Raw genomic sequence first — 21,287 nt, 5'->3', positions numbered from 1 at the left:
CCCTTCTCTTTCCTCTTTCACCCCCCTGTCTCCCAATCAAGTTCTTACCTTGGTAACCTCCGCCCGCCCGACCACCTGCCCCCTTGACCCCATCCCATCTCACATTCTCCAGTCTTTTGCTCCTGACCTTCTTCCTTTTCTCACCCATCTTATCAACACTTCCCTGTCAACTGGCTGTTTCCCTAACTCTCTGAAGGAGGCAAGAGTAAACCCTCTGCTGAAGAAACCCACCCTCAACCCGTCTGAAGTAAACAACTACAGACCTGTCTCTCTTCTTCCCTTTCTTTCCAAAACTCTCAAGCGAGCTATCTTTAATCAACTCTCCTCCTATCTCCACCATAACAACCTTCTTGACCCTCACCAGTCTGGTTTCAAGGCAAGCCACTCAACTGAGAATGCCCTCCTTGCTGTCTCTGAGCAACTTCACACTGCTAGAGCAGCCTCTCTCTCCTCTATCCTTATCTTTCTAGACCAGTGGTCGCCAACCCGTCAATCGCGATCTACCGGTCAATGTCGCAGTCTTCACTGTCGATCCCCGAACTCTCTGGACTCACTGGGTGTCGTCGCGCTGCAGATCAGCTGTGTGTCAGTTGTCTGTTTTTCACACACTCTGTGTGTCTGCTACTGGCGGTGGAGTTGCAGGTTTATCTCCTGCATTTCCTTCAAGAACAGTTGGAACAAATGAGTGGATTCAGAAGGTGAAACGCTGGAGTGCTTTTACTTTGAAACAGGATCGGAAAGTGTTGTAAATACATTTGTGTCATAGAAAGATAAACATTGTGGTTCACAGCAGAATAAACAGAGAAAATTATCTTTCACCTGAGTTTTAATGTTTATCTGATGAATTTATGTCACAAACAAATGGTTGCAACACTTTCTGTATGCCTTTTCAAAATAAATGTTGATGGAATCCATTCCCTTGTTTAAAAGCTTTTTTTTATTGTGAAATATTTGCAGGAGCGGAAGATACACGGCTTCATACTGTGTAGTACTGGTATTTATTTGAGTACAAGGGGCTTCTTTCATACAGGGCAATAATAGTATTCGTAGCCTATATTTAAAAACATTGTGCTGCAGTAGCAGCTCCTCTGCAGAACATGATGTGGAACTGAGAAGCCACCTATTTTGCATTGTAAATATGTATTGATATTAATTTGAATATTGTGCAGTGAATAGAAAAAGTTGCACAACTGCCCTTTGTGTATATTTATTTCTTGTACATTCAGCCTTTAACAGAAATTGCAAAAAATAATAAGTGTGACCCTCCTAAGTGGGTTTTGTGGAAGATATCAGGGTGGTAGATCTCCGTTTACGTTTGGAATTAAAAAGTGATCTTGGGCTCGAAAAGGTTGGTGACCACTGACCTTTCTGCTGCATTTGTCACAGTGAACCACCAGATCCTTATTTCCTCCCTTCAGGACCTGGGTGTCTCAGGCTCTGCACTCTCCCTGCTCTCATCCTACCTCAACGACCGCACTTACCGGGTAACTATGAGAGGATCTGTGTCTGAACCTTGTCATCTCACTACTGGGGTCCCTCAAGGTTCCGTCCTGGTTCCCCTCCTCTTCTCTCTGTACACCAACTCTCTCGGCTCTGTCATTCACTCACATGGCTTTTCCTACCATAGCTATGCTGATGACACCCAACTAATCCTCTCTTTTCCCCAATCTGAAACACAGGTAGCAGCACGAATCTCTGCCTGTCTGACTGACATCTCTCAGTGGATGTCCGCACACCAACTGAAAATTAACCTTGACAAAACTGAACTACTTTTCCTTCCAGGGAAAGACTCTCCCATGCACGACCTGACTCTTACCTTTGACAACTCAGTGTTAGCCCCCACCCAGATTGTTAGGAATCTGAGTGTGACACTCGACAGTCATCTCTCTCTTACTGCCAACATTACTGCAACAACGCATTCCTGTAGATTCATGCTGCACAACATCAGGAGAATACACCCCCTTATCACTCAGAAGGGGGCACGGCTTCTGGTCCAGGCCCTTGTTATCTCATGCCTAGACTATTGTAACTCCCTCCTGGCAGGTCTACCTGCTCGTGCCATCCGACCTCTGCATCTCATCCAGAATGCAGCAGCTCGACTGGTCTTTAACCTAAATTCACTCACACTACTCTGCTCCCTTCACTTATTGTACACTGCACTTATTGTAAGTCACTTTGGATAAAAGTGTCAGCTAAATTAAATGTAGAAATTAATATAAATTTTATTATTAGAGTACAGTTCAGCGTGAAAATTAATAATGAACATTGTTGAAATATTATTGAATTATACTTACTTTATTTTATTTATATTTATTTGTTTTGTTTTTTTCATACAGACATTGATACAACTACTAGGCTTCTTCAAGAATTTTTTTTTATAGGCTGCTAAACTTGAATTTACAGTGTTTTGATATTCCTCCAGAAAGTTACCGGAATTTTGCTTTGTTTTTTCTCATTTATTTTGTTGATGGACAGCTTAATGTAGATTGATATATTCCTTTTTACTTGAATGGAACAAGCTCTTGCACAAATTATATTTTGGAGAGATATGGGACTGTAAAAGGCAGATAAGCAGTTCAGACTGGGCTATTTTTTGTTGTGGAATAATGCCTTGCAGTGCGTACTTTGTTTGTTGTCAGATTTGTTTGCATTTAAGAGAAGATTTTTAAACAAGTTTTAAAATGGTTATTTTTGATAAATTCATTATTATATAAATCGAGTAAATAAAAAATCGTTACATTAATCGATTAATCGAAAAAATTATGGAAAGGTGCAGCCCTACAATTCAATGCCCGGTGTGTGTCAGAAAATAATCCGAGAGCAGAGGAGAAATCTGAGAGCAGGTGTGTCACACGTGTACAGAAGCAGCAAGAGCTCGAGGAAAGTAGCTGAAGCCCAGCAAATCTGTCCAAGCAACAAAACATCTAAGTGCAAGTGTACAGTTTGAGCAACATATACTGTCGTCTATCTAATAATACCACAAATCTCTGTGTCTCGTGGTTAAAAAATCTTTAGAACTATTCAACTTCTCCACTTCACACCACTTCTGTATTGTTCAGAGCATAAAGAAGTGCAGTATCAAATTTGGTGCAATTAGGACACAGGATACGTTCAATACCCATAAACATTTAACAAATGGGCACACAGCGTTCTGTAACAGTGGCAGCAGGGAGTCTAGACAACAGCGCATTCACAACAACGGCAACAACTGATTCCCCAGTTCTCCATGTTTCTTTCTGTTAAACTGAAGTAATGGGACAGTGGCTGCAGTGAGTGTAGGTCTGATATCTCTGACCTTAACTTTACTGAGCAACTCATGTCTACTTAGTCATTAATCATTCAAATTTTTGTATCTTAATATCTGACTGAGATGTGTTGATTAAACTTTTTTTTTGTGTTTTTACTGCAGAGTTTCAATGATGAGAAGGATCAGTGCCACAAAAGTCTTGCTGGCAATAGCTCTTGGTCTGTTGGTCCTTCATCTCAATAAAATTTTTAGTGATGACAAAACCATCTGCATCCTCAAAAATGGGAACGAGGAGGGCAGTGAAATAAGGGAAGCCACCACAAGGAACTACAATGTTTTCTCCTGGTTAAGATGTCAACAGAACATCTCCGCTGCTACCATCACAGGCTTCAGCTCTCTTCATCGTGATATACAAGACTTTCTCTACTATCGACACTGTCGACATTTTCCCATGCTACTGGACGTTCCTGACAAATGCGGAGGAGCTAATAAATCTGCAGAAGTCTTTCTCCTCCTGGTCATTAAAAGCTACCCTATGAATTGTGAACGCAGAGAGGTACTGCGCAAAACTTGGGCTAAAGAGAGGCTGCACAATGGTGTGCGGATCGAGAGGATCTTCATCTCAGGAGCGACGTGTTCTCATGTCGAAAAAGAGAGAAAGAACAGACTTCTTGAGCTGGAACAAAATGAGTACAATGACATTCTTCAATGGGACTTTAGAGACACGTTCTACAACCTCACCTTAAAGCAGGTACTCTTCCTAGAGTGGATGGAAAGAAACTGTCCGAAAGCTCGCTTCTTGCTAAATGGTGATGACGTTTTTGCCAACACAGACAACATGGTTGAGTATCTCCAAGGCCTCAGGGACAATAATGGAAGCAAGCACCTCTTTACCGGACATTTGATCCAGAACGTGGGGCCCATTAGATCACCAGGGAAGTACTATGTCCCAGTACAAGTGCAAGAGTCAGACTCTTATCCCCCTTATTGTGGTGGTGGAGGCTTCCTCCTGTCTGGCTATTCAGCTATGGTCATATACAACATGTCCAAGTCCATCCCTTTTATTCCTATTGATGATGTTTACATGGGGATGTGTATGGCCAAAGCAGGACTTGGTCCAGTTTCCCATATGGGTGTGAGGACAGCAGGAATGTACATTCCCTCGGGAACACTTGATGATTATGACCCTTGCTATTATAAAGAGATTTTACTGGTGCAGAGATTCCTTCCAGGTTACATGTATCTTATGTGGCAAAGAATACACGACCCAGATCTGAAATGTGAACTGTCAAAGACATCAGTGTATAGCATCAAATTGTAACTTCCTGGTGGTGACCATACTTGTGTACCCGTTGCTTCCAACTGATGGTGACGTGCGTATGAGCTCAGAATTTACCCACAATGCATGATCCATTGCAGCAATCCATAAAACTCGACTTAAGACGAGTCAAAGAGAAATACAAAGTTTATTTGTTACACGAGAAAACACAGTACGGGGCGACCACGCCGGTATACCATGCAGTCAAGTATTACAGATGTGTGCTTGTGTCATGCAGCATGCACTGAACAGAAGAGTCCACAGGAGAACACATGCACAACAGTCGGACCTGCCACTTCGCTCTGTAAAGACCTGAGTCTAACACCAGCTGAGTGTTGTGCTTCCCTCTGGTGGTTGAAGCTGCTCTGACACGGGACTTTCAACCAGGAGAGACGAGCAAAGCAACATTTTACATTCACGCAAGGAACCAGGTTTTTCAAAGGGATTAATAGGTATGAATACGCTAAAACATTTTTTTACATGCAGTTGGACACTAATCAGGATCCTAATTTCAATGAATTCTTTAGGGATGCAGCCTTTTCAATTCTGTTTGTCCCTTCCTGTGTCTGAAATCAGTGGTTTTAGTTCTGGTATTACTGCTGCCAAAGAGGTTCTGTATTTTAGCAGTATTACAGATAATCTACTGGATGACACTTGGTGGAAGGAAGACGTATGGGTCAGTTAAGGACCCATTCAATTGGTGCAGATCCAGGAATCTTTTTTCCCCTTTTAACAGGGTAAACATTTTTTTCTCCAATATTTCCATTAATTTCTCAGAGAATTATTCATGGAGCTTAATGAAAAACATCAAGCATGTTTAGGGGACTGGTATCTTTGAGTGTGTTCCAAATAAAAATCTGGATAAAGTGAATTAAAAGTGGCTTCATAGCATTCAGATGTGCACATTATAGAAACCACATTATAAACCAGCATACATGTGTATACATCAGGACAATCACTCTGTTTCTCTGAAAAGCCTGATTCTCCCTCGTCCATTTATCCAGCTAAGAGTTTCGTTCTCCTTTCTAAAAGCTGATAAGTCGGTCACCTAAGTGCATGTAAAATTGTTGAACAATTCTCAGCTTGGTGTTAAATTCATCTTCATGGAGCGTTTCTTCAAAGAAAGACAAAAACAGATATGCAACTCTCTTGAGTGTCGTCTTCTTCAAAGGGTATTAAAGTGAGCAGTTTCATCATATACAAACTAAAGGATATAAAAATGTTCGTACAGTACATAGCATGTTTGTTCATTGTAAACAATTCTGTCACGCTGCAAAAATGACCGAACCATTCAGGGATCTGTCTGTGCAGTTCACTGACACGACAACAGGAGGGGAGTTTTCTTAAGGTGGAAGAGGGGGCTTAAGTACCACATTAACAAAACTGATGCTATAGAAACCGGAGATAAAGTCAGTACAAAATCCAGCAACAGACACTGACATATAAGACAATCAACCTCAAAACTAATTTTTCTGTCTTGGGGGACAAATTGAAGCACATCCCGGCTTAAGTGGATGTGCAATACTAATCCAAACAAGGTGTTTTGTTAAAAAGAGCCCAATCCCTCAGAGCAGACTTCCCCAAAGTCCCGGTGGCACAAGTTATCATTGTCATTGTGCGTTCTCAAGACCGTCAACACGTTAGGAATTATACACAACCTTGTTATCAAAATATACATTAATATTTGAACAACACAAACACACAAAACATTTGTTCAATGAAGCCCTGGGTTTCGATTCGGTGTAAATGCATCCCTCTTCAACATTCGGTTACAAAAGTCGTGTCAAAATACATTAGTGCACGTTTCCCCGCCTGATGTAAACATCACTACACAGTAAATGAAGTAGGAAAAGGTCGTTTCAGGCAGGGTGTCTCTCACATGCTTGTGAGGGGGAAAAAAAGACAGAACGCTAAAGGATGCAACACTTTTCAAAATGTGTAGTCACTATAACACAAGAAAAAAACTAAAACAGAAAGATATTCCTGTGATTCCCTCCAGGCTCAGAAGACGATGTAAACCTCGATTTGGCTGCTCAGGGTTTTTCCAGCAACATGCATGCTTTGAGACACAGAGTTGGGCCGTATCAGTGTGCACACATGTCAAAAGGTGAGAAGGAAGCAGATGTGGAGGGTGACATCTTCATTCTCCGTGAGACGTTAACAAGACTGGGATATTTGCAGATGCGATACTTGGGAAACACAAATGAATTGTTAAAAAAAAAAAAATTAAAAAAAAATATGGCTTAGAGGACACTGCACAAACATGGCAGATAAAACAGATTGTACTTTAAAGTCACACCTGGGTGATTTGCGATGTTACCCTGCTCTGACTGGTTTCCACGTTTAACACAAGAAGGAGCTGCCACCATGAGTTCACACTGTGAGGATCGTGATCAAGAAGTCACAGGAAGTACTTTAATTTCTTAGGAGAAACCCGGGCCACAAAAAGTTTCCTGGTCGTCTTCTGTCAGACAAACGTAACTCGATATTATGGACGACTGTTCGGTCTGACAAATGCAAAATGGAAGAATTCCAGTTGTGCAATCTTGAATAATTTTTACTGCGGCTTCATTAAAGCCCAGTAGCTTTTGTGTTCATGCTTGTTCTGAAGGATGTAGTGTTATGGAAGGCTGATCTGTACTCTCAGACATGAAATGACGAGTTTCTCACAGTGTGAACTAAAAGTCATTGTTACGTTTATGAAGACTATGATCATACCGTAGCAGATTTACACTACTGGAAGCTGCACGGTTCAGATTTAAAACAGAGACTGAACGGGGAAAAAGGAACCAACACTTCGCTTCTCGTACCTTTTGGTCCCGCAACAGTTATGCTCAGCATTATCAAACTACTCTGTGCCATAACTATTGTTTTAAAAAATAGACATTTATAGCAAAAAATCCAGTCAAAAGACATAAAGCCACATTTTATGGATACAAAAACGTTGAGCCTTGGCAACTCAACCAATGAGAAGTTCCCTCATTCCCTGTTACTAATTCATCAAATGTAATAAATACGACCAGAACGTCCTTGATATTTACAAAAATAACCAACAACAATTCAAGTAAAATCTTTTCCCACTGTCTTTCCATTTGTAAAAGAGTTCAGATTCCAGTTCGTCTGGCTCAGACAAAAAAACACGTGGGATTCTTCCTTCAGCGATGATGCGTGTTACGCTTGAAAGAAGAGAAACGAGCAGCTGAAATGAAATGAAAGTGTTGAGCCGTCACTTTCTCTGATGCCCTTTTTGTTGAGTTTCCTCTCTGCACTCTATCTTCTCTGCTGACGCCCCGATGTGAGAACCACGGGAAGTGGGTTCTGCGTCTTGACTGCAGCTTGACTCGGTCAGAGGACGTCCCACCTGCTGCTGCGGAGATGAAGTGACACTGATCTCGAGCTCTTGCTTCTCTGTGGTTTCCTCGCTGTCTGAACACGGCTCCCACTCGTCCTGCTCCTCGCTCTCCGTTGAGCCCTGCACGGCGATCTGGGGCACCAGCGTAAACCTCCTCACCGCCGGAACTTCCAGTTCCACCTCCTCACTTGTTTGGGGTCGAGTGAGCATCCATGCCGTCCTGTGCTGCTGCGGCTGCTTAACTTGTGTTTGGGTTCCTGGTGCTGTGGTGGTCACAGTAACCGCGGTGCTGGTTTTCTCCTCCGGCTCGTCAAAGCTCACCTCCTGCACTGCCTCCTGCTTCTTGAAGGAGTCTCTGCGCTCTGATAGGTTGAGCTTTCTCATCACAACCAGCTGCTCAGATCGTTCAATCCCAGAGTCCCTCACCCGCTGGCTCCCCATGTAGCCCACTAGCCTGCTGTGCTCGGCCCCGATGTAGGAGCCTCCACAGGTGCCCTCTGCCTCAGAGTCACAGAGCAGATCGGCCTCACCGTAAAACGGTACTTCCAGCGTGTGCCTGCGTGGGGCGTACGACTTCTTATCTGCATGATACACTCCTGACAGTTTCTCAGCTGACTGCACCCTCTTCAGCAGCGGTGATCGGGGAGGCTCAGCGCTGCGAGGACGAACAATGTGCCGAACAATGGTAGGTGGTGACAGGGTTTTGCCGTGATAAGAGTGAAGGCTTTTAGCGAAGCCTGGCAGCGGGGATGGAGAGCGCTGTGGTGAAAGGGGCTGGGTGGAGGATGAAGAGTTGCAGGCCAGAGGTGAGGGAGGGATGTTGCTGGTGGACTTGCGGCGGCCCACCTTGGTATAGCGCTGCGTGCTGAGTTTGGAGCCCAGGCCGTGGAGTGAGCTGGGCCGGATGTGTGCGGCAGGAGAACTGGGAGAGCTGGAGCACGGAGACGTGCTCTGAGGAGAGTTAGTTTCTAGAAAGAAGTGAAGACAGTTTCAAATACATCCACAACAAGTTGCAAAATATTCTCTCCTGATCCTTCGACTTATTGATGTCGAAGAGCCCTCAACTTTCCACATCAACAACCCTTAACTCACCAAAGGCCTGATGGTCGGGTGCAGGGCTCCGGCACGGTGTGGAAGGGCCGGGGGAGAGGCTGTGCGTCGGGGAGCCTGGAAGACTTTCGCTGGAGGAAACGGAGTGATGGAGACCAGAAGAGAAGCTGCGGCTGCTGTGTATCACCGTGCTCTGCTTGGACAGCTTCTTCAAGATGCTTCGTCGCCTTGGAGAGAAGGAAGAGGCAGAGTCAGAGATCTGATCCTGTGTAGTTCAGTGAGTTCAGGGGTTATTCTGTGTGTTCTAATGACCCAGTGACATATTTAAGATAATGTGAATCCAGTTCTTATCACAAATATCAAAATGCATTTTCACACCGTGTTTGGTAGCTGGTCAGACACTATTCCTTTGAGTAATAAATTGAGACTTTATGGAAATTTCAAGCCCAGTAGCAGACAGAATAAATCATAGTGAATCAAAGTACAGTTGTTACAAGTTGTTTTGGATTTGACTTAGCAGTGTGTAACACTAGAGGGAGACAGATGACTGAATTTAGAGTTTTTCTGTTCTGTTGAGTAAACAACAGATGAGTAACACTGCAGCGCTGCAGCGAGTGAGAGGAAACCAATGCTCAGACTCTCACCTGTCGTAATTATCTCTCCTCTTGCTCTTCTTGCTGCGACGAGCCATCTTGCCTTTGTGTTTGGTCTTTCGAGCTGGACCGACTTTGATTGACGTGTTCTCAAGCGCTACGGTCTGAAGCGCCACCTTGCTGCCGCTCTGCTCATCGCAAAGGAATGGGAAAAAACATTAATTTTGATTAAGGACAAATGATGCAACTTAAACTAAACTTTAAAATGATGACCACTGTTGTACCTTCAGTAGCAGTTCTATCATTTCAGGGTGGACCAGGCCTTGGACAGTCTCTCCGTTCACATGTGTGATGAGGTCTCCAGTGCGGAGTCCTGCCTGGTGCGCTGGGCTGGCCTCCTCCACACTCTTTAAAAACAGAAACACAGAGTGGATGGAGAGGGGTTTTTACATAGTAAGTATTACATAACCACCTTTTTATACAATTCTCCTCTGGTTTATCTTCATCAGAATAAAAGAAGACTTGCCACAGATACAACATGTAAAACACACAATGACGAGCTACGCCATGTGTTTGTGAGTCAAATAAGTTTTAAATCTTGTGGCGACACCCACCGAAACCATGTGATGCACTGTGTAGAAGTCACTGTCGCCCATGTACACGCGGATGGCCTGTAGGGTGAAGCCAAACTTCTTCCCAGAGGTGTGGATGACGATGGGCGGCCTCAGGCTGCCAGGGCCGAGGGAAAAGTCCCGGCTGGGTGATGAGTCACGAGATGAGGGGTTGGAGGACAGTGAGCGAGGGGAGATGGGACTTGGCTGGAGGCCCCCGGGTGAGTCATCTACAACAAAAACAGGACATTTTTTGTTAACTTGTTGACCAATTAAATTTGACATGTAAAAAAAAAAAAGTAAGAGCAGCTTGTATTCATCCAAATGTAAATAAATATGGTTTCCCATCATTTACAAGCTTTTGTCCATGATATTCTATTTGACAGCAGCTTTCCAATCTGCGTTTTGATTTCTGGTAACTGTCGAGTCAATTCTGATGGACTTGGTGATGAAAGCCTTCCGAACCTGTAGTGATGATGAGAGACAGGGCTGAGACGGAGGCTGACTTTTGGACCTTCCCTCCACAGGGAAGCCTCTGTCTATCTGGTGTATCCAGCTGGTTACCGAAGCGCCGAGGGCCGACAGGGTCCTTGGGGGATGAGTGTTTGGCCCCGGTGCTGTTACTGCGAATCCTGATCCTCCGAAGGTTGGAGACGACAACATCGGCTGCAGGTAACACAGATTCAAGCACAAACAACATGAGAAAATGCTCTGCTCACACCTCTAATAGAATCACTGATAAATGTGAGCAGACATGCAGAAAAACGGATCATTCTGGATTTACCTTCGTCATCAGTGGAGAGGGCAAAGCGAGGCATCGTCTCCAGGCTGTGGGTGCTGCTCATCACCAGAGGGCTGGGGCTCCTCTCAGACTGGGAGGAGCTGGAGGAGGCTCGAGGGCGAAGGCTACAAACAGACCAGTTGGACAAGTGAATCAAAGTGATCACACCAACACTTGTTTTTAATGACTTGCTGTTTTCACACACATTCAAGGGAATGATCGATGGACTTGTGAACAATTAATTTCCTAAATTTTTCTTAAGGTGTACAACAAGAACACAAAAAAAGTGGAATCAGAACGGGTTATGACATTTAGGAAGATGTACTGTGTTTTACTTGTGCCCACCTCGCCATACGTTCAGCGTGTCTGCGCTCCACACTGCCCTCTGCTGGGCTTGGGGAGAGACTGAATCCTCCCATGTCCCTGCGGTCCTCCTTATCCTCACTGTGGCTACGGTCGGAGGAGAAACTTAGGTTGGAAGGTGTCGCCAGATGTTCTGTGCTGCTGTAAACCTGTGATGAAAAACAAGGGAGATGTTTTGAAGAAGAGGGCCTGAGTACTGACGACCTTGCAGATGATTTTTATGGCGTAGTCAGGATATTGGAGGTCTACTTTGTTAGCACTAAATTAACATTGGTAATTTCTTACCTTTCAAATATGCCTCGAGTAAACATTGTAAATATGCATAGAAATAACCCTGCAAGTTTCTTTAGTATCCGTTTCTTTTAACCTCCACGTCCTTTATCTTCTACCAGTCCTTACCTTGCTGAAGCGATGCGACCATGAAGAAAACTGTCTGATTTCCAAGGAAGACTCTTCGTCATTGGTTTCCTCATCCTCATCAGACGCCAAGTGATGGTAGCGTTCTGATCGAGCTGAAGACAGATACAGAAAATGAGGCTCGAAATCTTTTACAAATAGAGTCTTTAGTGGTTTTATTTATGATTCATTGTGTGTTAATGTTGTCAATCAGCCACCGCAAAATGCTGCACACTGGCGCTGCATATGTTTTATTTGCATGAGAAAACACTCATTAAGCCTGTAGTCAGGTTGTAGTATTAATTGGAAGACATCATATATCATCTCAACTGTAACCTACTGTCGAAGTAACTGGTGTCGTCCTCTGCTTCCAGCTGAGGGATGAATTCAGCTTTCTGCCGCAGGAGACCATTCCAGTCCAGGCCCAGGAAGAAGAGGTGCTGCTTGACTTCTGACGCTCCAACTGCAAACACAGTTTTCACCGTCAGTGGATCATGATCAGTGATAAACATTGTGTAAAATGCCCTCTCATACAGCATGTGTTTCTTATTCCTATCATTCCTAAATTGTGCTTTTCTCTAAGTACTATATAGAGTTTAATATAGGTCTAAATGTGTTGAGGAGGGAGTCGCTATTTTATCTTCCCTCCAGCTACATAAATCTTGCATTGGATTTAGATTTTTGGATGAAAAGCCCTCAGCAGTACCTGTTCCCAGTCGGTCTAAGGGACTCTGCCTCAGCAGGCGGGTAATCAGGTCCTGGGCCTCAGAGGGTAAAGCATCTTCTCCATCAGGCCAAATGATGTCATCTGCAAATCACACAAATATAAGTACGTCAGAGGAGCAAAAACTAAGGAGCAGTAAATAACAATAAAACAGCTTCTGTTTATGTAAAGGTCTAATCGTACTGTTTGCAGCATGTTTGGAAATCTATACAGAATCTAACTGGCAATGACACATTTCTTTTTAATATATATGGCTTTATTTTAAACATTTTAAGTAATAAATAAAACAAATAAATTACATTAGCTAACTGTACTATCAAGTACATTCTGTGATAATGGGAACATTTTATTATGAAAAACGTAAATCTCAGCTTCTATTTTCTACGTTTGTCATCACATGTCTAGTAACCCTGGTACATTTATTCATTTTAACGCCTGTCAATTCATCACTCACCACTGACAACCTGACCAAAAAGTTCCTCGGGCGTGTCTCCAAAGAACGGGACACAGCCGACCAGGAATTCATAGAGGATGACCCCCATCGCCCACCAGTCCACAGGCTTCCCGTAGCCCTGTCTGAGGATCACCTCCGGGGCGATGTACTCTGGAGTGCCACAAACCTGTAAAAAAAAAAAAAAAAAAAAATCAACACAGGTGAGAGAAAGAAACCACTGCTTCTGCAAATTCTTTTTTTTTTTTTTACATGAATGAAGAGGTTTTGTCTTTTTTTTTTAAAACTGTCTCACCTGTTTGTCTTCAAACTCTCTTGTGTCCTTCTCCATGTGACCCTCGTACAGGTTGGTGGTCATGTTCATGAGGCCAATTTTAGACAAGCCGAAGTCTGTTAGCTTGATGTGGCCCATGGATGTAATTAATAGGCTGGTGCGTGTAAAAAGAAAAAAATGAAGTCAATCATAAACATAGGCAGTGCATTTGCATTTAACTTGTGAATGATCCATCATTTTGCAAGAACACCAAAGCAGCCAGATTGAAACAGAAAAGAAGGAGGGGTAGAAAAAAATGGACTCTGTATAACTGCTTTCAGACATGAACTGAACTTTGGACATTTTCGATCAAATGTCTATTTAATAATTTAATAATGTTTAGTTGAATGAATTCCAAGAGCTGATTCAGAGCTATGCAAGTACATGTAAACATCTCAAACAGGAGTGATGTGGCAGTTCTGTGTTCTCACTTGTCAGGTTTGAGATCCCGATGCACGATGCCGTAGTTGTGAAGGTACTCCAGAGCCAGGACTGTTTCAGCAAAGTACATCCTTGTCATTTCCACAGGCAGCGGACCCATGTTCTTCAGTAAGTTGGCACAATCTCCACCTTTAAGGAGAAAAGCAGAAAACCTTAAAACCACAGGGGCTACACTCTTTTATTTTCCAAAAGAAAGCACTCAAAGTAAAGCACTCTTCTTTAGAATTAACTAAATGGTTTGAATGGAAAACTCAACAGCCTCTTTTGACGTTACCTTCTACATACTCCATGACCATGCAGAGGTGGCGTCGTGTCTCAAAGGAGCAGAACATGGAGACGACAAAGGGGTTTTCAGCAAAGGTCAGGATGTCCCTCTCCACGAAAGCCTGTTGGATCTGGTTCCTAAGGACCAGGTTCTGACGATTTATCTTCTTCATGGCAAATCGTTGGCGGGTCTCCTTGTGGCGGACCAGAAACACAGCCCTATCAAAATACAACATTACACCCATTATTATTAAAGGATAAAACCCCATTCAAATTCACTAGATGTGGATTTGTATTTGGTTCTATATCACATTGCACACACTCATAAATATCAGTCCCCTAAACATGCCTGTTTTGTTTAATCAAGACCCATGAATTATTCTCAGAGAAATCAATGAAAACGTTGGAAAACGCCCTCTCATAGTGTTAAAGACAGTGGAAAAAAACAATCCTGAATCCACACCCAAATAATAGGGTTCGTCTGTGGGTCATACCCCACACCTACACAAAAGTTTATAGAAAACCGTTGAGTCATTTTTGCGTTATCCTTTTCCCAAACAAACGCAGGTGACAACATAACCTCCTTGGCTGAGGTAATACATCTTTTGGAAACAGTGCTACGGAAGCTAAAACAATGGAGTGCTCTTCTTACCCATAAGCGCCGTTACTGATGAGTTTGATCGTCTCAAAATCTCTTTCAAGAGGTTTCCTTCGTGTGGGTGTCAGAGTCTGTGGAGCCTTATTCTGAAGAGCACAAACATGATGCTTAGAAGACAGTTCACAAGTAGACACAGTAGAAACATAACTCAGATTATTACAAGAAAATCCAAAATCAAAATTCAGGGCCGGTTCAGCAGTCTGCTGCATTAAGTGTAATGTTGGCAAACTTGTAGTGTAAATACTAAATACATTTACTCCAGATGTGTCAGTCAGAAGTGGCTCAGAAACTGTTTTAAAGACAAGTTACACATTTGAATACAGTGGTGTATGTGCACAATGTTTTTAGAACAAATTACCTCCACATGAGCATCTGGTTCCACTGACACTGAAGTACTGGCCTCGTACTGTTCAAGCTGCACCATGTCTACAAATAAGAGAGAAACACAGTTTAATATTTCAAGCTGCATTCCCAGTGAAGGACGTGTTTCCTGAGTCTGAACTGCTGCAGCTTTTATTATTCTTTTATAGAACGTAAACCAAATCCAATATGAAGTGAACTGAATGCAGATCTAGTGAAAATTATAAAAGGTTTTAGATGAGGTTTTATACACAGTTCTGTGACAGAATACACAAAACTACTTGGCTTTGTTTCCACTGTTAAATCACTTTCCTTTCGTGCTGATTCAAGCTGCCACGTACCAGCACTTTCACAATTATCTCAAGCAAACAATCTATGATTTCTCATTGCCATGGCAATACTAACAAACTGCTATTCAAGTGTTTAATTACAAGCTGTGAGTGTGTTGAATGCCTTTTGATTCAGCTTTACAGCTTTCACAGTGGTGACAGCAATAACTCATGAAGATTTTTTCTTTTCTGTTTATAAATGATTAAAGTGAGTGATATAGAATCTGTGCCAGAACAATCATGTTTGTGTTCTGTAATTTCCCCTCTCGCTTTTACACTGTAACATGGAGTCAGTTTTTCTCTGTATCAATATCTAAATAACTAAGTATTAAAATTAGCAGCTTGGTAAAAAGAAACATAGGCAAATAAATTAATTGATGTTCATTATACAAAATAGGCTTTTCATGAGGAATAAAGTGCAGAGCTTTTTCTAAACATGTCTGTATGTAATGGGCTGTCTTCTTGTCCTGTGGTGATGCTGGTTGTAGCTTTCTTTCTGAAACTGTAAAAGGGACCTGCAGTAATTGAGCCGCAGCAAGTAAAGACCTGCTGCAGGACTCGGTCCACAGAACCCTGAAGCTGCACCACCGCTGCTGCACTAAGAGTTGTTCACCTATTCAAAGTTTTGGATATGTGAGCCACATATAAGCTTTACTCCATGAGTCCTTTACCTTCTAAAGGGTCCCTGGTCAGACCGAGCTGGCTGATGATGTACCGCGGGATGTCCGTCTTGATTCCCTGGCCGACCTTAGCGTGGCCCTCTGCTGCCTCGAGTAAGTGGTAAAACTCTTCTGGATCAAACTCCTGTCAACAGCATCCAAGACCCATTAATTTGAAGCCAATATCCCGATGGACTGATACTCAAAGCAGGTAACAGCAAAGGCAAGTGTGTCATCTGTATCAGTGGTAGAAGTCAAATGCAAATGTAGTCTTAAACACGTTCACCCTCTCAGCCCTTCAACTCTAGTCACTTTTGATTTTCAACAAGCATTTATCCAATTAGCTGGATGACCTATAATTGTCTTAATTGTTGAAATCAGAGTTGATGATTTAAAGTTTATGTCAAAACATAAACGGCAGAAAGATAAAATATATTCAGGGCCTTTCTGGTCATGTGGCTCTCTTTGTCTTAATTTACGGAAGTATCTGCTGGTCAGCCTTATTCAACCACAGCAATACAATAACATTTAAAATCAAAAAAATATGTTTTTACTGTAGGAAATAAAAAGACTTCACTGACAACAGTTTTGATTGAAAACTTCCCTACTGACAGGGAAGCACAGTGAAAGTTTAATAATATTTTCCTCCCTCATCAGATTCATGTTCTGGTGATGAACATGAATGTATTTCCTATGAGATATTAAAAGGTCAGAATCTCAACTTTACAACTGACTTCAACCCATTTCAATCAAAGTAATCCCATTTTCAATCAGAACGTGATTTTCTCTTGCCGGGCTTACCAAACACTCGAGGAGGCGAGCTGGCCGGGAGATTATGATGAGGATCTTCCTCACCATCTGGATGATGACTGTTACCTCCTCGCTCTCAGAGCGCTCGTAAGCCTGGAAAACAGCAGGGGAGCGTAAAACAAAAAGCTAGGTTTTACTGTTTGCAGTAGGGCAGTACTCTCAACCAAATAGATCATCACAAAACAACCTGAGAGGCTAAACTTTAAAACTTTAACATTAGAAAAGAACAAGCAAATAGGAATAGGTGGTAAATAATGGGAAAAATAAAAATAGATACTGCAGCTGTGTAAAAGTTTGAATATCCTTCAGGTATTTCAAAATTTGTTGTTGCATGTAAGTATATTAAAGCAAAATTCGTAAAATTATATTTATTTATTGTCTTAACGTTCTTTTATTGTTGTCTTTTCTATTTTTGGTTTCTTTTGTATGCAGTAGTCTCTACATCCAAATGTTGAAATAATTTTAAATATCCAATGTTGTGTCAAACACCTGTAAAGCACTTTGAATTACCTTTGATTTGAGTGAGAGGTGCTACAGAAAGTAAAAAGATAGGACAAATATTCCAGTAGCAGCACTGCTTAGTACTAAAATTGGAAATGCAAATATATGAATACAGTGTGTTCAAAGCAGATGGGTATGTCACTAAGAGAAATATGAAAACAGACGCTGTCTAAAAGAACTGCGTCAGAGACTTAATTACGTTAAAGCATGAGGAAGTATTAGAATAATCACTGGGTGGGTGTGAATAGTCTGAATGAGTCATCTGTGGTCTTTCTTCTAGACGGCGGGAGCGACAGTGTGTGTAACAGTGGCTGCATGGTATACTATACATTTCTGTCCAAGTCATTTGCATGTGGAGCCTGGACCATGACGAGACTGATCCTGTTGTCTGTGTGTTACATCAGGCTAAAACCAGCAGCCAGTTATTTTAGCTTAGCAAAAGATCTCGGTACAGGGGGAAACAGGAAGCCTGACACAGTCAACAATAACCAAATCTTCAAAAGTACATCAAAAAAAATAATCTATCAAGCTATCTCTAAACACAGAGTCATTCCCAACTCGTGCAAGTTAATGTGGGTCATCTTCTTTCCCTCTGGTCCCATCAGAACCATGATCTACTGTGAATATTACAATGTGGCTTTCAGACAGTCACAAGTGTGTCCTATTGAACTTTTGCAAACACAGAATCCTCACATGCTCACTTAGTGTCAGCTCAGTGGGGATATGAGCGTCACACTGAAGTGTAAAACAGTGTTAAATATGTTCTAAGTGCTCTTATCTACGTTGTTTGTGTGCGATTGTTTTTAGTTCCTCGATGGTGTCAATGATTTGCCAGATGCAATCAGAGCAGGGATGTCCCTCTCCAGCTACTGTATGTCCTTATTCAGGGGCCGCGTACTGAGTCCTCCAAAGAATGCTGCCGCTGAACTAGAACACAGCTTTTAATTTAAATAACGTCTTGCAGACTCAACTCTTCCTAGCACAATAACACCATGACTGGCACTTTGTGGTGTATTTCTTTACCCGATATCAGACCCTTTGTCCTATTGAGCAGATTTAGCACTTATTACTATCTTCAATGGTCTCCTACTGTACTGAAGCTTAGTGTTGTCCTTCAGTTGTGCATTCCTTTTGATGAATGCATCTGCCAAATGAGTTAATGTAATGTAAGATATGATTTCCATCTGTCCATTAAACTAGGTGGGTGCTCCTAAAACTCATCTCATCTTTGTGTTCACAGTTTATGGGAAGAACAAGAAGTAACATTTCTCCTCGTTATGACAAACTAGCTGAAGGTAAAGGTCAAACTGTAGAGATTTGACACAGCTCCCTTCACCATGGGCTTTAGATTTCTATCTTTGCAGACCTTTTACATTTGCAAAAAAAAACTATAACACCCAAGAGGAAAGACACACTGAAAAAGCAATATGTCTGCTTGTTCAAACTGAAGGTAATTTAGACCATTTCATGCATGAATGCACTTCATTACTCAAACTCATTTTCTTAACAAAGTGGCATTAGTGCACAAAGTGAGTGTGAATGTGTGACAGTATTTGTTCCACTGTATGGGAACAGACTTATCAGTTCAGCTGGAGGTACAGCGAGTCGGCCGTGCCTTCTGTCTGACAGCATGCACAGGACCACAGGGGGAGGTTGCTATAGAAACTAACATTTTATCACAACACAGATGAGACCTACGACAAAAGTACCTCTCAACTTCACTGTCATTTTCCACAACAAGACCCATCGAGTGTGCCTTCGGCTATCAGACGGTTATTGAGTTACATGGCTGACTGCACATGCCTGCCTCCATCAATCAATCCCCTTTTGTAACTTCATCTCATCAGATTGACAAGTTGAAGCTCACTAGCAGATGGTGGCTAAAGATGCACAATGTGATTCTATATCTACTTTTTTTGGAACTATAAAGACCATTTTGACCCATCTGGCTGTCTGCCCACCTCATGGAGCAGCTTCTCCAGATTCTCCTGCAGCTCAGCGAAGTAGCGGGAGGTAACCAGGCCTTTCTGGGCCTTATCCAGGCAGTCTCTGACCAGCTCCACCAACTGGTGCTGGATGAAGCCCAGCACCCCATCAGCCAGCGGGAGAGAGCTGTCTGGAGAACAGTGGGTGACGATCTCCAGTAAACGCTCCTCCATCTGGGCTGTGGCCTGCAGGGGGGGTAAGTACAAAAAAGGCATTTAAAGGTGCAGTAAGGATTTTCACTCTTCGCAGAACCAAATGTCCATGATGTTTCTGTGGGTGGATTCATATGGTTGTTGATTATAACCAGTGATTATTTTGCCACCTGCTGAGATGTTTACCGTTCTGTAATCTGTTATGAACTTATAAAATAAATTAATACTTTTCAAGATGCTCCCGATTCAACTATATTTATGGCTTTCAGGTGGATTAACAAACCAAACTGGTTTGATTTAAGTGCCACAACAAACTGATCAACAAGAATGACTTCAATGCAAATACCAATTCACAGATATGAAGTACGTACCTTTGGAAAACGTTCTTTGTAGACATGGTTCATCATGACGATCTCATTATCGAAAGAAACATTTGATCGCCCGGGGCTGCAACGGAAACAAAACAAGCTTTTAGTATTTTCTAATTGGTCAACAAATGTATTATGACAGTTATCAATACTCAATCCAACTCTCCTCTCAGCCATCAAGTTGGGATAGAGTGGTTATGTCATGGTTATCAAGAAATGACAAACAATCGATTCAGTTCAGTCAAGCCGAACATGCACACATCAACGATCCACTCGTGGTTTGGGTTTGACTGAAAGTCGATATCTTTTTGAGATCGGTCATCTATACTTGCACTTTTAATCTCAACTCACCAAAAGCAATATTGTGAGCCAACATTCGATTTCAGTAGCTCTTCAGCTGCTAAAGCTGCGATCAGGATGGATTTCACTGTCATGTTTTGATGTTTCTCTGCAGAATGCGAACGATTCTTCTGGTCGAAATGTGTGATTCACCAACATCACTCAATTAGTCATTTACTGCTACACCAGCAGTATTTAGACGACAGAGATGAGTGTATTTTTACAGAAAAATATAAGCTTCAAAGGGAACAGATGGAGGGAAAACCTATCGCATGAAAACAGGCTCCCTAAGCCATTTTTTGTCATGAAAAGATGCCTCTGTTAGACTGGATGGCTGCAGCCCAACACACACTGATGCAGCTCACCGTGGCTCTCTGCATCAAGCGCCCCCCACCCCCCCCTTTGCCACCACCACCCTCGACTACAGTTCAGCAGCTAGATCCCTGAGGCGCTGTTAGCTAGCACGCCTACGCACGGCACACCATGGTGCCAGAACACAGAGCACTTCGGCATCGCACAAACAGTGCAGAGCAGAGCCAACAGACAAAAGTTGTCAAATCCAAACAGCTCTGGAGTCAGAGCTCCACCTGCCAGCCAACAGGCATGTGTAATTAATGAGAGGCGCTTCAGACGCCAAACGCATTGATGTACAGGCATCTTGACATGAGACAGTCGACCAGTACATTATGTCACCAAGGACATCATGAACAGTGCAATGCACTCGCTGTCAAATTCTGAAATGTTTTTTTCTTTTTTTTTTTTTTACGAAGAGGGAGTTAATCCCTTAGGAAGGATTACTGAATTTAATCTGTACACTAATTTCACTAGGTTGAGAAACAACAGATACATTTTTAGAGTCCGGTCAGAATGGGTTGTAAAACGTGTGGTTTGATGAGAAAATTGTAAGTGTTGAAGAGAAGTGTAATCTAATCTCACAGAGGATCTACGGGGAAAAAACAAGACACTGCAATTCAGTGTCATGTTTGTTTTACAGCTGATAGGGTTATGTGAATATGATGCGCTTCACTTATAAAAGAAAAACTGCCAAAGGGTAGAGAGTGAGAGTAGGTTAATAAGTTGAGAGCCTTGAATCCATGTTAGCAAAGCCTTAAAAATGAGATGACGTTATCATCGTGGATATCAATATCTCAGCTTTCAACTCAATAGGTCACAATACATTTTAAATTATTAAGATTTAGATTTTTACTAAAATTAATATGC

The 21,287-nt window shown here is 42.3% G+C and overlaps 2 protein-coding genes across 5 annotated transcripts in view; one reads left to right on the top strand and one right to left on the bottom strand.

The window, feature by feature from the left end:
• Nucleotides 1–3,419: 3,419 nt before the first annotated feature.
• On the top strand, nucleotides 3,420–4,568 carry LOC117760575 (N-acetyllactosaminide beta-1,3-N-acetylglucosaminyltransferase 3-like). Its single transcript, XM_034583697.1, has one exon. It carries the CDS (start codon nucleotides 3,420–3,422, stop codon nucleotides 4,566–4,568), a length of 1,149 nt encoding a protein of 382 aa, XP_034439588.1.
• A 740-nt stretch (nucleotides 4,569–5,308) lies between these two features.
• Nucleotides 5,309–21,287, bottom strand: part of mast3b (microtubule associated serine/threonine kinase 3b) — a 35,370-nt gene continuing 19,391 nt past the window's right edge. For 3 of the 4 annotated variants that reach the window (XM_034583127.1, XM_034583128.1, XM_034583129.1), the window contains 21 exons: nucleotides 19,731–19,806; nucleotides 19,183–19,392; nucleotides 16,712–16,813; nucleotides 15,923–16,055; nucleotides 14,921–14,988; nucleotides 14,557–14,648; nucleotides 13,915–14,123; nucleotides 13,631–13,769; nucleotides 13,182–13,314; nucleotides 12,890–13,055; nucleotides 12,418–12,519; nucleotides 12,052–12,174; nucleotides 11,715–11,827; nucleotides 11,298–11,464; nucleotides 10,956–11,077; nucleotides 10,637–10,837; nucleotides 10,175–10,401; nucleotides 9,845–9,967; nucleotides 9,612–9,748; nucleotides 9,010–9,194; nucleotides 5,316–8,885 (listed from right to left, as the gene is read on the bottom strand). In XM_034583127.1, the coding sequence (XP_034439018.1) occupies nucleotides 7,792–8,885; nucleotides 9,010–9,194; nucleotides 9,612–9,748; nucleotides 9,845–9,967; nucleotides 10,175–10,401; nucleotides 10,637–10,837; nucleotides 10,956–11,077; nucleotides 11,298–11,464; nucleotides 11,715–11,827; nucleotides 12,052–12,174; nucleotides 12,418–12,519; nucleotides 12,890–13,055; nucleotides 13,182–13,314; nucleotides 13,631–13,769; nucleotides 13,915–14,123; nucleotides 14,557–14,648; nucleotides 14,921–14,988; nucleotides 15,923–16,055; nucleotides 16,712–16,813; nucleotides 19,183–19,392; nucleotides 19,731–19,806 (3,922 nt within the window). In that variant the 3' untranslated portion in view covers nucleotides 5,316–7,791. Of the gene's footprint in view, nucleotides 8,886–9,009; nucleotides 9,195–9,611; nucleotides 9,749–9,844; nucleotides 9,968–10,174; nucleotides 10,402–10,636; nucleotides 10,838–10,955; nucleotides 11,078–11,297; nucleotides 11,465–11,714; nucleotides 11,828–12,051; nucleotides 12,175–12,417; nucleotides 12,520–12,889; nucleotides 13,056–13,181; nucleotides 13,315–13,630; nucleotides 13,770–13,914; nucleotides 14,124–14,556; nucleotides 14,649–14,920; nucleotides 14,989–15,922; nucleotides 16,056–16,711; nucleotides 16,814–19,182; nucleotides 19,393–19,730; nucleotides 19,807–21,287 lie in introns of all 4 variants that reach the window. The other variant, XM_034583130.1, reaches the window with a different exon arrangement.

Source organism: Hippoglossus hippoglossus, chromosome 4 (genome assembly GCF_009819705.1).
Source record: "Hippoglossus hippoglossus isolate fHipHip1 chromosome 4, fHipHip1.pri, whole genome shotgun sequence".
NCBI lineage: Eukaryota > Metazoa > Chordata > Actinopteri > Pleuronectiformes > Pleuronectidae > Hippoglossus > Hippoglossus hippoglossus.
Note: the sequence above shows the minus strand (reverse complement) of the source record. Positions and strands in the feature narration are given on the sequence as shown.